Here is a 14,978-nt window from a genome sequence, read left to right as displayed (position 1 = left end):
GCTGCTTCCATCACTCTTGATACGGTAGGTCTGGGGAGTGGGCTTTGGTGCACTAAGCCTCCAGTGCCTCCCTTAAGGCCACTGCAAATTCATCTGAATTCTAACCTCAGAACACATGCTTACCATGCAAATAAAGCTTCCTCCTCTATCCACATGCCTCAGCTGAGTTCCTGGGATATTTTCTGCCTCGTCCTTAAAATGATGTGCCTGTGTGTTGGGAGATTCAGGAGAAAGGGGCCCTGCAGGAAGAATCCCAAGGAACAAATCCGTTTGTTCAGCTTCCTTTAGAACTCTCCCATGTGTCTATATCCTAGTCAGGGACCAAGCTCAGAACTGAGTCCTAGACACAGCCCAGTGGAAGTCCCATACTCTCCTCCCCATGCGTAATGGACCATAGAGCAGAAATTGATTCGTGCAATGAACTTGGGCATTTGTGTACTGAGACACATCAAATGCCCAGTACACCCAAGCCCTGAGAGCCAAGCTTGAGGGAGGAGTAACTACTCATTACGGTCAGCAATGACAGAGGAACTTTGACCCACATGAGCTGCATGTCACCCTCACAGCAGACACTGAGAGAGTATGGCCAGTGGCCTGGCACTGTGAGCAAGTACCAATTCGTTTCTCTTCCATCAACCCTGCCTTTCTCAGTTCAGCTCCCTCCACTGCTGCCAGAATCTTTTAAATGCAAATGTGATTGTCTCTTCCTGATCAATGAAATTTCATCTTCATGGACTTTTAAAAAATGCCCCTTTTCATCTACCCTTTACTCTCCTGGTTTGCCCCCTCCCTTCCCCCACTCTCCTCACATGACCCTACTCAGGGTCCCTTCCACTCTGGACTCTCCCAGATGTCCAGGCCTCTGGCCATGCTCTCCCGCATGTCTACAATAAACCCTCTCCTCCACCGTACTTAGGAGCAGTTATGCCCTTCCTTTTCCTTTCTTTCTTTCTTTCTTTCTTTCTTTCTTTCTTTCTTTCTTTCTTTCTTTCTTTCTTGCTTGCTTTTTTAAAAATTCAGAAACCATTTTTATTTAAGCAAAAATTGAGGTGTCAGCAATTTGGAACTCAAGCCACAGACCCTATATTTGTAAAACATAGAGCTTTATTTTTGCCACATGCAACTGTTGACTTGTGGCTTCTACAGAAGATAAGACATATATGCAGTATTTTTATCTTGAACATGAGCAATAAATACCCTCCTGATCCAGGCATAAATATATAATCCCAAACATTACAAATTGCAAGAGCTACAAAGTACAAATGGAACCCAAGCCTTTCATCAGGGGATTTCTGTGAATACAGAGCACCATTTCCAAAAATGTAAGAGAATCCCATATTCCCGCGCAGGACACTGAAGAGGTGCACACATGTCTGTCCAAGCCTCCATGGAGCTGAGGTTAAGGAAGACGATATGGAGGCTGGTCTTCGAAACCATGCCACAGACATCTCTCAGTACCAGTGTTTTTCTTCTAGGCTGAATGTCCCAGAAACCATCTCTTAATTAACGGTTCCAAAAAGAGAATATGCAGTAGGCTGAGAAGTAAACAGGGATGATTGTGGCCAAGCTGAGGAAGATTGTTTTCTGAATGACAGAGTTTTATGTGGGCACATTAATTATAGCTGGAAGCGAGGCATTTGAGTCTCAAGTCAGTCTGAATAACACGTGACTTACAAAGAGGGATCGCAACTCTGATCACTTCTCTCGGAGCTTTATCTGAACACCTTGGGAGAATCAAGAGTGCCTGGCATCAGGGAACAGTCCTGCTGCAAGGGCTCCAGTTGGAGGCTGAAGGGATAATTACAGGAAACACTCGGCAGGAGATTGGTTGAAAGTCCTTTGAAGTTCCTGTATGAATGGCCTCAGGCAATGTGACTCTGGTAGGTTGGGAGAATGAAAGGGTTAATTCGGGGTAGCTTTGAAGTTGTGAACTCAGATCCTGGTGAGGATGAAGAGGAAGACAGAGAAGAGCCTATTTCAATGTGGAGTGTTCCACTGCGCCCCCAAGTGGTCTCTTCAGGAGCAACACCACTGGGTGGTGCTGCACTGCTTAAGGGCTGACTTTGCTTTAGTATTAATCAGCTCAGCAATCCATTCTCAGCAGGAGGCAGTGTTGAAAAGGGTGGTATTTCAATCTCTGTCCTTCCCAGTTCTGTCACTCAGCATAGCTGTCTGGCTTTTGAAAAGACTGAGTTCTGCTTTCTGTAAAACATCAATAATATTGTGCCATCGGGTTGGTATGAACTGTCTCTCCAGGAATGGCTTGTGGCTCAGAATATACGCCTGTGACCTGTATAAGTGTCAATCAACAGTAGACACCTCATGCATTTTGGAAACGCCTCTCAGTGCTCGACTCTATGTCCTTCCAGATAGCCTGAACAAGGGCAAAAATCCTCCTTCTTTTGCTAGGATCTTGAGAGTTTTGAAGTCTCGACCTTAAAACTGCTGAACTCCTAAAGCCTAAGAGAACGCCAAAGTCTTGAGGCCACACAGACCAGCACTGTGCTGCCCTCTCTTGGTTCAGGTAGGTTGTGCAGATGCCTACCTAAGAGGTTAGAATGATGCTGCTCCTAAGAGGTTAGAATGATGAACATTCTACAGTCATTGCCTCAGCATTCTGCATAGAACAGGAGCCCCAGTCACCACGAGTCACTACGACAGGGCCATTGGATTAGTAATAAGCCAATGCCTTGTTTTGTACCTGTTGATACTCACCATCAGAGGCCCTCTCATTCCTGGTCAATCTCAGACACGCAATGGTCCAGCCATGGGGTCTGAGTGGGTCATTTCACTCTATGCACCCAATGAAGCTTTCTATGCTCCATCAAAGAGAGGTGGCAGTGTGCTCTGAAACCTCACGACATCCGGCCTCTGGCACAAGCAGCCACCCCACCACGTGTGGCAGGAAGTTGAGGCTGGCAGCCTCACAGTTAGCAGAACCTTCTGGCTAATCACCTCTTGCATTTCTTAGAAAAAGAATGAGGCTTCCCATCCTTCCATTTGAAAATGGGGATACTGTCTTGTTGGGTCAAATAAAACATCTCTTGAGTATTTGACCTATGCTTAAAATACAAATAAAAAGAAGAACGTGGCCTATACCTGTTTCTCCCTATCGCTAAGAAGGGGAGGAAATGCTTCTGAGAGCAGGTGATGGAGCTTTGAGATAGCGTATGACAGAGGCTGCGGTGGGTGGGCACAGAGGCACAGTTACTGTTGTATGTAGCCCAGTCTGGCCCAGTGGCTGGCCCTCCAGTTTCTTCTAGGATGCTGCAGTCACAGTTGCGTAGGGGCTGGCACCACGGTCCAGGCACCAGTGTGGGGTCCTGGGCTGCTGGCAGCTTTTAATGCTCTGGAAAAAGGACATTGTTCCTTCACTCAGGATACACGGCTGTGGCTGGTCAACGAATCCCTGCTAAAGTCCAGATTCTGCGATTTCAGCCAGCTGATTTAACAACTGGGAGAAAGGTGGACGGTCCTCGGGTTTCTGCAGAGTAACAAAGAGAGCTCTGTGAGTTTTCCATACCTGTGTGTCCTGGCTAAGTGCAAAGCGGATCCAAATCCAATAGCAGCATCTGCTCTAAAGTCTTCCCACACAGGCTGTCTTGGGGACAGGATCTTCTTACTGTCCGTAATGGAGAGTCCAGGCGGCCTAGTTTTAAATTCCATTGTCACTTCTTTACTACCTGATCTACAGATTCAGTGCAAAGTGAACCAAATCTCCCAGCAAGTGAATCTGTGGTGGCAAAGAGCTGACTGTGAAATGTATATGGAGAGGCAGAACTCTCAGGGAACTAAGACATACTAGTTAGAACTAATACTAATGATGGCAAAGAAAAGCAGAGTGGGGACGGAGACCACCCAAGCTCAGGGCTCACTCTGAAGCTAGAGGATGTGTGACAGTGTGACACTGGTGAAAGGATGAGCGGTGGACACGGCAAGCAGACGATGGGGAGAATGAAGGGACAACGGACAGTGCTGTAACCGCACACCCTCTAGGACCAGCAGCCTGAGTAACAGACCGTAGGCTGCTCACAGAGAGTAGACCCTAGTCTAAGATGGGCCTGAATGGGAAAGGTGGACCTATAAGACAAATGACTGGGAGAGGGGAAGGGTGAAATGGGAGAGGCAGCCTTGACTGGGGATGGGAGAGAGAAAGTCAATAACAGGGAGAGTGACTGTGAATAACGCTGAGGATGTCTGGAAAAGGTCACCAGAAATAATATCATTCATTTATCTAAAATTATATGCAATACATATAAGTCTGTGTGTATACATATATGAAGTATATGTATAAATGAAGTAATACCACTTGGTAATAGCACTTGGTATACAGCATAAATGAAGTAATACCATGTGGGTTGACAGTACTTCCCCCATCCTCACCATGAGCCATAGACTACATAACAAAAACCCAAGTACCACGCATGAGAAACTCCTTATAGAGTTGCTGCTTATGGGAGACCAAGAGACTCCCCAAACAATCTAGACTTGCTGTTGCCCTCAGTTGCCTCCCAGAGGCTGAAGGCAAGTGCCTATTGCTAAGACACCATGCCCTCTGGATACAAGGCCTTGAGGAGCCAAGCTGGATCTGCCTTGAAAGCCTCCTCCCTTAGGTCTAGCTTTCATTATACTGAAAGACGCTATGCAGTCTTCCAAAGGAGGGTAGCAACTGACAGTCCTACCCTTTTGGGATGCCTACAAACAACACCAACTTTGAGCATGGCACGATAACCCTACGGGTGCAATAGTGGCACTCATAACCTGGCAGTAACCACCAGCTCTATTAGACTTAAATTTGACTCATAGGAGGGAAATCACACCTGGAAATTTACCTTACTACTTGGGGCTAGTGATGTCATAGACCTTAGAGAAGAAACTACTACTGTCACCTTATTAAACCAATTTAATTCCTAACTGCATTCTAAATATCTATCTTTATACCCACAGGTAAGTATAGCTTTTACTCCTCATAAACACCAAAACCAGAACCATCCATTTTCAACAGACAGAGGCCTTTACAGAAAGCCACAAGTGGTCAAAGGCAGGGAACAAGTGTATAGCCCCAACTAACACACCCATAACACAAGTCAGGAACATTGTGGAGGGGGATCAATAAGAGACAGAGGACCAGAAAATCTGCTATGAGATTGTGTCTTTTAGAAATGGCAGGGAAGCTTTACCCATGGTACCTCAACAATATGGCTGCCTGAACAAGATCTGCAGAAGTACACCACCAAGAGACATGCTAACATGGTGGGGGCTGGGAGAATCTGACAGGACACCACCCTAGACTGGGAACCACAGGCAATTAAGAGATGCTGAGAGTGGGAGAAGTAGTCCTCTCCAGGGAGGAGCCCCGTAGGTGGTTTTCCAAGGCCACATGGTCATCCCTGAAATCTTATACATATATGCAGCATTAAGTGGAATGAGTATGTTTTGTTTGTATATTTACTCACATTTTTGTGTGAGTGTAGCAATCACAATTTTAAAAAGCCAGGCTTTTGAGAGGGAGCAAAGGGGGAGGCATGGAAGGGACTGGAGGGAGGAGAAGAAATGAGAAATATGATGCAATAATTTTTTAATTAAAAAATACTAAATTAATAAAATTAAATTTTCATGAGATCATCTCAGAAGAGATCTGGGTTTTGTGATGGGTTGTGAGCTTCATAACTTCAAAGTGTGAGTCATGGAAAAAATGATGCTGAACTTTGTTAAAACTGGAAAACTTCCGTGAGAGATGCTCTCAAGAGGGCCAGTGAGATGGCTCAGCAGGCAAAGGTGCTTGCCACCAAGTCTGAGGACCTGAGTTCAATCCCTGGGACCCACAGGTGCAAGGTGAGAACTAACTCCTGCAATTTGTCTTCCGGCCTCCATGGGCACATACTAACAGTATATCCCTCTCCCCGATACCTGCATACATATAGGCACAAAATAAATAAAAATAATTTAAGTGGTATCAGTAAGGGTTGAAGAGATGGGTCAATGGTTAGGAGCACTTGCTGGGATCCAGGTCTGATTCCCAGCATCCACATGCAGCTCACAAGCATCAGTAACTGCAGTCCCAGGGGATCTGATGCCCACTTCTGTCCTCTATGAAAACTGTATGCACATTGCAGATAGACACATGTGCAGGCACAAACATAATTTTTTAAAATCAAAAATAAAGGCATTAGTAAGAGAATGAAAAATAAACTGTCGGCCTGGAGAAAATATTTGCAAAACATATAATGATAGGGAACTTTTTAAAATCAGCTATAGGGAATAAACAACCCTGCTGAAAGGTGGGTAAAAGTCTGAGCAGGCATTTCGTCGAGAATATTAGAGGCGGAAAATAAGCATGAAAAGATATCCAATATGAGAAGCCAGTAATAAATGTCAATTCAGACAACAGGAAAAAAATTCTACCGCTCCTCTGTAAGAAGGGTGGATATCCAACACAACCAGTACTGGCGTATATCAGAAGCATCATGACTGAGTATGGTGACACACATCTTTAATACCTTTGCTTAGAAGGCAGAAGCAGAGGCAAGCGGATCTCTGTGAGTTCAAAGTCAGCTAGTCTATATAGTGAGTTCCAGGACAGTCAGGGCTACATAGTGCCAAACCAAACCAAACCAAACCTAACCAAACCAAACCAAACCAAACCAAACCAAAAAGCACCAGAATCACTCATCACTGGTAAGAACACAAAAAGGACTTAAGCAGACAACCTGGCGGTGTTTCACAAAACTAAAATAGCCTTACAGAAGTGGGTCCAACCGCTCCACCTTGACTGGAGGTCAGAGAGCTTAAGCCTACTCTTGCTCTTTCAAAGTGATTGACAAGAAGTCTGACTTAAGGAATGGCTACAAACAAGATATCTTCACCGAGGGTGTGGTTACTTGGTGTTTTGGCTATTAAAATGACCCATAGGGATGGATCCACTCCATGCTGACCAAAAGTTAGAGAATTCAAGCCTATTCCTGCTCCTTCATTTTTAAGACAGGCGGTTTGACTCTGGGAGTGGTTGCCTACAGGATACTTGGTCTAAAACGTTGTTGCAGCACATCCTGCCTAAAGCATCAAATGCTTAACTAAGGAAATAGTTGCTTGATATTTCAAGTATTGAAGAAAGTAACTGTTCTGTTTGTCCTTTGTGTGGGTGTATTCAGGGTTCAGTATTCACTGGGTTGCCCTCCTGGTACTATTCTATATCACTATTTTTTTCATATCTCTGTTTCTCTTGCCTAACATTTCTAAAGCACAGGCCCATTTCCCTGGAACACAGGAACCAATCAAAGCTGGACCCTCACATCTACCATTTGATCCAGTGACCACGCCTAGGCATTTACCCAACTGAACTGAAAATTTATATCTATACATATATAGATTCACACGAATGGATGCATTTGCAGTAAACATTTATAGCAAATCTATGCATAATTGCTGGAAACCAAACATGCTAAGATTTCCTTTAGTAAGCACATGAATAAATAAACTATGGTATGTCTACACAACAGAGTTTTACTCAACAATAAAGAATAAATAAACAATAAAACCCAAGAAAACACACAAAACAACATTAAATGCATATTACCAGCAGAAAGAGGCTAGTCTGAAAAGGCTACAACCGTATGATTCCAGCTCCAGGGCAGACCTGGAAAGGCCGAAACTGTCGACAGTCAGATGATCAATAGTTGCCAGGGTTTGGGGAGTGAGGGCAGAGATGAACAGGAGAAACAAGGGAGATTTTTAGGATAGCAAAACTATTCTATATGATCCTATAATGGTGGGTCTGTGCCATTATGTGTTTGTCAAAATCCACTGAACTGGGTAGCACCAACAGTGAACCTTAATGTAATCTCTGAACTTTGGTTAACAATGATGTATCAGCAGGTGTTTGTTTAAAAATGATTGAAATGAACCAAATTCTTATGAAGTGCTAATAAGCAAAGTAAGCTGAGGAGGAAGGGAAATATGGGAACTACTCATGCTGTTTGCTTAATTCTTCTAGATACACAGAATTCTAAGATCTGTTAGAAAAAAAATAAAAAAGATAGTTGAGGGTGACTTTCTTAGAGCAACCCACACCCACACTCTTGGGTGTGTCCTTCCTAAGTACCCTCTCCTCCATGTAACATGTGTGCATAAGATCTACATTTAAAGTGTCTTTTAATAAGTTCTGCTTCATAAAACACAGCTAAAAGAGGCTGGGCGGCTGTGGCACATGCCTTTAATGCCAGCACCCAAGAGGCAGAGGCAGAGGCAGGCAGACCTCTGAGAATGAGGCTAACTTGGTCTACATAGCAAGTTTCAATACAACCAGGACCACATAGAGAAACCCCTTCTCAAAACCCGCTCCCCATTAGCTAAAAAAGAAAAAAATTGCCAAATAAATATCAGGTATTATTATTCTTTCAATGATCAAGATTTCTTTCAGTGAGTAAGATTTCTTTTGTGTTCCTGCTTGTATCCTTCATTGTTTATGTTATAAATTCTCTGTGAACTTATAGATTAAGCATTACTTAATTGTCTTGAGAAAGGAGGTTTGTAGGTTTTTTGTTTTGTTTTGTTTTACCATGGTTAACGGTAAGAAACTGTTAGGACTAAGATTTTACTTGCGTCTACTAGACTTTTTGGGATTCTGTCTGTCGTTCTTTAATAATCTGGGGGTCTTTAAAAAAATTATCCCACTCTGATCTATATGGGAAGCAGAAAAAGACAAGATCTCCTGAGTAAATTGGGAGCAGTGGGGATCACGGAAGAGGGCAGAAGGGGGAGAAAGGGAGGAGAGTGGACAAAAATATATAGCTCAATAAAAACAATTTAAAAAGGTAAAATATAAAATGCAGAGAAAAAACTATCAGGCTTTCTAAAACTAAATAAATATTTCCTTTTATTAAAAATAAAAATAAATTAAAAAAGGAATCAAACAAGGGCTGAGAGATGTCTCAGAGATTAAGAGCACTGGCTGCTCTTCCAGAGGTCCTGAGTTCAACTCCCAGCAAGCACTGGTGGCTTACAACCATCTGTAATGGCACCCTCTTCTGACCTGCAGGCATATATGCAGACAAAATACTGTATACATAATAAATAAATAAATCTTAAAAAATCAAACAAACAAAAAATTATCCCACTTATGGGTACATGTTCAAAGAAAATGATGTCAGTATATTAAAGAAATACAAGCTTGCCAGTGTTTTTGGCGGCACATTTCACAATAGCTAAGATAGAGTATCCACTTAGGTATCCATCAACAGAACTTTGGTCAGCACGATGAACAGATAAGATATATACATACATATATACGTACATATAAACACACGTGTGTGCATGCATATGTATATATACAAATATACATATATTATAGCAAATATATACATGTGTGTATATACACATATATATGATGGCACTTTATACTCTGGTCATTGGTTGCAATGTGGGTGAATCTGGAGGATATTACATCAAGTGAAAGGTCAGACCCAGGAAGAAGCTCATACTTTCTGTCATATGTAAAGCTAAGAAAAGCCAATGTGAAAGTGGAACAGTGGTTCTCAGAGCCTGGGAAGCTGTGAGGAAAGAGACAGGAAAAGGTGGTTAATAAGCACCAAAATACTGTCCGATAAAAGAGAAAATTCTTGATTTGGACGGCCCAGTGGGAGGCTGCAGCCCACTAGCTGTGTTTTGTGAGTGGCGGAAGAGAAGAGCTCACAGGCTCCAAGCATGACATAATGATGGGAAGAAATGACACGGGCTCTGTCACCTCCACACTCAGTACACATAGAATACCACATACTAAAGTATCATACTGTACACCATATGGATATATAATGAAGACCTAATTATACAGATACACAGATACAATTTCCTGCCTGTTCACTATGATCGTTCTCGGCCCTCATCCTCCTAGGACGTGCCCTTTCCCTTGAGATGGAGGCCCTGAAAATGTGTATGATGATACGGGAGGGGGATGACCCCATGTACTGACCTCCTTCCAGCAATGGTTCATGATCTGGTAGATGTGAGAGGAGGCCAGACGGGGCTTGTATAACCGAAAGCCAGTGCTGATGTCTTCCACGACCTCTGAGTTACTCCGGTTTTCATATGGGATTTTACCCTCACTGAAGACTTCCCACATTAGCACACCTAGAAGCAACAGTGAGAAGAACAATAACTAATGGCAAATTAACAATAACTAATGCACACGTACCAAAGAGACTCATCTAAAAATGACGGAGTCCTTGGAGTTAGCATCCAAGTCCACTCGGTAGACATCTAGAAGTTCAGTATCTGGCCCTTGAGGCTCATCGGGCTTCCTCTTAATATTTTTTCATTGATTGATTCATTTCTATTTTAAAGAATTTATTTTTACTTATGTGTCTGTGTATGTGTTTGTATCACTATATGCTGTGTGTGCAGGTGCTTGAGGAGTCTAGAAGAGGCCACCAGATCTTCTGGAGAGGTTGTAGGGTGTATATGAAACAAATTTATGTCCAGGCTTGGGCTCCATTTCCAAGCTCTCTCCCTTTGCTCCCCTCTCTCCATAGCTATAAATGCATACACAGATATGCAAATATCCCAGAATCTAAAGTCTAAGCCGTTTTTGGTGTCAGGCATTTCATCTGTGGAATCTTAACTTGTACTGTAGAGAGTGAGGAGAACGTACCTTCTGGTGGTATGTCTCCCCACATCTGCCACTCACAGGAAGGCTGCCCAGCTTTGTCTTTAACATGTACTTACAGATCATGGCCTCCCAGGAGGAAGGGAGGTTACTAATTCCCTAATCAGAGCTCTGCAAGGCCAAAGTCCAGAGGACTATGGGATGGAGTTTCCCAAAGTCTGATCGCCAAACACCCAAATAAGAATCAGCTCCTAAACTTGTTCAAATGGTAGACTTCTGAACCCCATCCTAAAATCCTCCTTCCAGGGGCACTATCCTGCAGGCTCCTCTGAGGTGCCTGAGGACCTGGAAATTCAGACTCTTGACTTCCATATTCCAAGATGCCAGGCTTTCTAGTGGGGTGTCTTCTGAAAGTGAGTTGTTGTGCTGGAACACAGCTCAGGGTGACTACTTTATTATGAACCTTCTGAAATCAATTGGGGCAAAAAACAGAGACTTTATCTATGACAAAACCTATTGGGCTGTAGCAGGCAGGAGGCTCTCCGGTCGCAAGGTTGCTGCACTTTGCCCATGCTGCTACCAATTTTTTCCCTTCTTTCTTTTTTCTTCCTTTCCTCCCCCTCCCTCTTTATTCCTTTCCCCCTTCCTCCCTCCTTTCTTTCCTCCCTCCCTCTTTTCCTTCCTCCTTTCTGTGTCACCCTGGCTGTCCTGGAACTCACTGTGCAGATCAGGCTGGCCTTGAACTCAAAGATGCCCCTGTCTCTAGGGAGCTGGGACTAAAGGCCTGTGCCACCATGCTTGGGTGCTTCCACCTGTTTCTGATCTTCACCTATCTGTCTATCAATCTCATGCCTGGATTCCCTTCAGGAAGGGAGGCATTTTAAACTAATCTTCTGGAGAACAGCAGAACATCCTCTGGCTGATGTGCTATGACGTCACAGGCTCCATTCTGAGTCTGCAGGTGGAGGTGCGGGTATGGCTGGCACTCTAAGCATCTTTGGGGGGCCCTGCCTTGGCAGCGTCGGTAGCTCCATTAGCCATGGAGAGATGGACACACACCGTCCCTAGCTGTCCTCCACACTTGTGGACAGTTGTGCAAGGATGATGCCAGAACAATCTCCCCCAGAGTACATTCTGCAACTTCTACCTAGTTAACAGAGTAACAGCCAAGCATGGAGATGGGGTTGGATTAAAGAATAGATCAGAAAGAGTCATAATTAACATGTTCTGGGCTCTTGGGAATGGGCATTCTACAGTGTGAAGAAAATCTTATCATTGATTCTTATCTTGGGATATCTGACTGGACAGCATCTCCTTTGCTTATATCACTGAGGTTTGTGCCCCAGTAAACCTTTCCTACAGAATGACAAGGTCAACCCGAAGCTGTTTCTCTCCAAAGTTCCCTCTTTATGGGTATCATACCACAAGGTTATTTGGTACATATTCATGTACACTGTTACATGCAGAAATTATGACTTAGGCAGACATCAAATCCAGCAAGTTACTTAGCCTTTTCCACATCACATAATCCATCCATCCATCCATCCATCCATCCATCCACCCACCCACCCACCCAATGCCTTTAGAACAGTTACTAACTTAGTAACTCCTGCTCTCTGGACATAGTTGGGGTTTTTACACTTTACGGTTCCTGTCTGGGACACAGCGCCATGAATATCTGAATGGAGACCCTTGTTCGAGTCACCTCCTAGAAAGGCCTTTCCAGACCTTGCTAGTTACAAACAGACCCTTCCTCCAGTCTAAATTTTCTCTGTACCATTGCTGTTGTATTCGATTCCCAGCACTAGCGCACCCAAACGTGACTGCATCTTCTAACTGCTAGCTTGTGTGATAGCTGCCTGTCTCCTCAAAAGTTTCACTTCAAGAGGACAGAAGCCTCTTCTTCCCTCTGTCCTCCTGCTCCTCAGCACCTTGAATAGCCCTGGGATCGAATGCTCAGCAGACCACTGTAGAGTAACAGATGCTTACTAGGGTCAAGTGTGGGAATGTGATGCTAGGCACAGCATGGTCCTACTGTCACAGGCTTCATATCCTAATCTCTGGACTTCTTCAGCCTCCCAGCTCACAGAAGCTACTACGGGACGCTTTTTTTTTTCCCACTGGGATGTTTAATTTCTTAGCTGTTTCAAAGCTCTCTAGAAACAAATGCAAGAGTTACAGCCCGTTCGAACATTCCAGGCTGACCTCACACAGGCCCTCAGTAGGTTCTTTCTCCATTCGGGGCCCAGAACAAAGTAGAATTGTTTGCCTTTGAGAAAGAAACAGCTGGTCCACAGATCCGGATCGCACAGGGGTGGGCTGAGGAGGACACTCACCAAATGACCACACATCCGACTTGCTGCTATAGCGACTTAAAAAGAACACTTCCGGGGATGCCCACTTCACTGGGAATTTGGTGCCCGTGGAGCTGGTATATTGATCATCAAGGACGAACCTGGGAAGAGGCGAGGCCGAGGTCAGAACACTCTAGGGCTGAGTGTCACTCCCGAGAGTCTGCTGACACCACATCCCTGTGTTACCTCGTCATCCCAAAGTCGGACACCTTGATGACTTGGTTTTCTCCCACCAAACAGTTTCTGGCGGCCTAGAGGAGAGACAGGTAGGCAAAAGAGAAATGAAGCTGTGGGTGGATAGCTAGTAGCAGAAGACTTTCCCATCGTTAGTGTTTGCTGTGTTGCTGTACAAAGGCACTGCAGAGCCGTACAGAGGTCAAGCATCACCAGAAAGCTGCTGAGCTAGCAGGAAATCCAGCCAGTTAGCTGAATGTGCAAGCCCCTTTGCCAGGATGAGGAATTTATCTTCATTCCCACTTATTAGAGAAATCCAGAGTTGTCCAGCCAGTGGTTCACTGGAATGCAGCCTGACGTGGAAGGCGATGCTGACACGGGCTGACTGCAGTGCCTCCCAAGTGATCAGCACCAAAGTGTTCAGAAGCTAATCCTCTTAAAGTTGCCCTTAATGGGGGAGGACCAGCCAACGGGCCACTGGCATCATCCCAGAGGGTAGTCTTGGAAGAGCCCTGGGAGACAAGAGACTAGGTGGATCTAACACTTAAAAGTGTCTCCATATTCACCCGGAGAGTCACATTCAGGACCCCCCACCATCAGAGGTTCCCAGGCTGGCTCTCAGGTTATCTAGTACAATTTCAGTGGAGAAACTGTGCTTAGCCCCAAGTACCCATCAGTGAGAGAAGGTATAAAGAAAAGGTGGCGTGTACAAGACACGGGGGAGGGGTCTTATTCAGCCATAAGGAGGGATGGATGATTTTAGTTGCTGGAAAGTGGGACAGAACTGGGGATCACCAGGTTAAGAGGGATAGCTACTCTTAAGGACAAATAGCATGAGTTGTTGTTGTTTTTATAATCTCATACAAGGGATATAGATGAAGGAATAAATAAAATGTGCATGTAGGAATGGAACTATTTGTGAAGGAGAAGGGTAGCCAATGAGACCAGGGACAAAAGATGGCATCGGGGAGCTGAATACAATCAAATCATATGACACACTCATAGGAAAAGGCATAAGGGGACCCCACTGCTTTGTAAATTAACAAATGTAAATAGTATGTTTTACAAAGTAAAACTGGCTTTGTCCATTTCCTTCATTTTTTCAGGGGGATACTGAGGCACGGGGAAGCGAATAAGGACTGGTTGGAAGTTCCGCTTTGGAAGAATGTGAGCTGAAACGCTGAGTATATGTTAGAAGAAAGGCTGAGGTGCAGTTCATATCTGAGCACTCGGGAAACACTTCCTACTAGGAACCTCCTGAAGCTGAGAGGAAGGACAGCACATGGGGCAAGTCACTTAGGAATGCTCTCTCTCTAGGTCTTGCTGTGCTACATTTCAGGGGAAGATGTTCCTTTGTCTGTCCTTGCAGCTGTTGGCTCTGTGCACATGCTCATACCAGGTCTCTGTGGATGAAGCACGCCGTTTCCAGGTAGGCCATGCCTTCACACACATCCAGGCACATGCCCAGCAGGGTCTCTGCTGCAAAGAGGCCCCTCTGACTTCGCAGGTAATCTGACAGGCAGCCATGTTCCATGAACTCGAACACCAGGCAGATGGGGGCTTGTTCCAGGCACACTCCATAGAGCTGGACCAGTTTGGGATGAGAGAGTTTCCTGGAAGAAAAAAGGCAAGAGATGAGATGATCGAGATTTAGTCTTCCAAAAGTGCTGAACATATTCTGGCACCCAGCTCACGGTTCTGAGAACAGAACCAAACTCCAAACTCAAACCAAAGATGGTCATGGAGCCAAGGGCTGAGGATAGTAGGGAGTCAGGTAGTATGAATGAAGATGGACAGAGGCCAGTGTGTGCCTGGGGAGAGATGGGTAGGAGAGGAAAATGTAGGGCCAG

At 44.6% G+C, this 14,978-nt stretch overlaps 1 protein-coding gene across 1 annotated transcript in view; it reads right to left on the bottom strand.

The window, feature by feature from the left end:
- Positions 1–2,616: 2,616 nt before the first annotated feature.
- Itk (IL2 inducible T cell kinase) overlaps positions 2,617–14,978 on the bottom strand; it is a 64,036-nt gene continuing 51,674 nt past the window's right edge. The window contains 5 exon segments of the mRNA XM_038326769.1: positions 2,617–3,484; positions 9,968–10,125; positions 12,937–13,055; positions 13,141–13,205; positions 14,525–14,741. Coding sequence (XP_038182697.1) covers positions 3,413–3,484; positions 9,968–10,125; positions 12,937–13,055; positions 13,141–13,205; positions 14,525–14,741 — 631 coding nt within the window. The 3' untranslated portion in view covers positions 2,617–3,412.

The sequence above is a fragment of the Arvicola amphibius genome, chromosome 4 (assembly GCF_903992535.2).
Source record: "Arvicola amphibius chromosome 4, mArvAmp1.2, whole genome shotgun sequence".
Taxonomy (NCBI): domain Eukaryota; kingdom Metazoa; phylum Chordata; class Mammalia; order Rodentia; family Cricetidae; genus Arvicola; species Arvicola amphibius.
The sequence above is the reverse complement of the archived record's forward strand: the minus strand, read 5'-3'. Positions and strand labels throughout refer to the sequence as shown.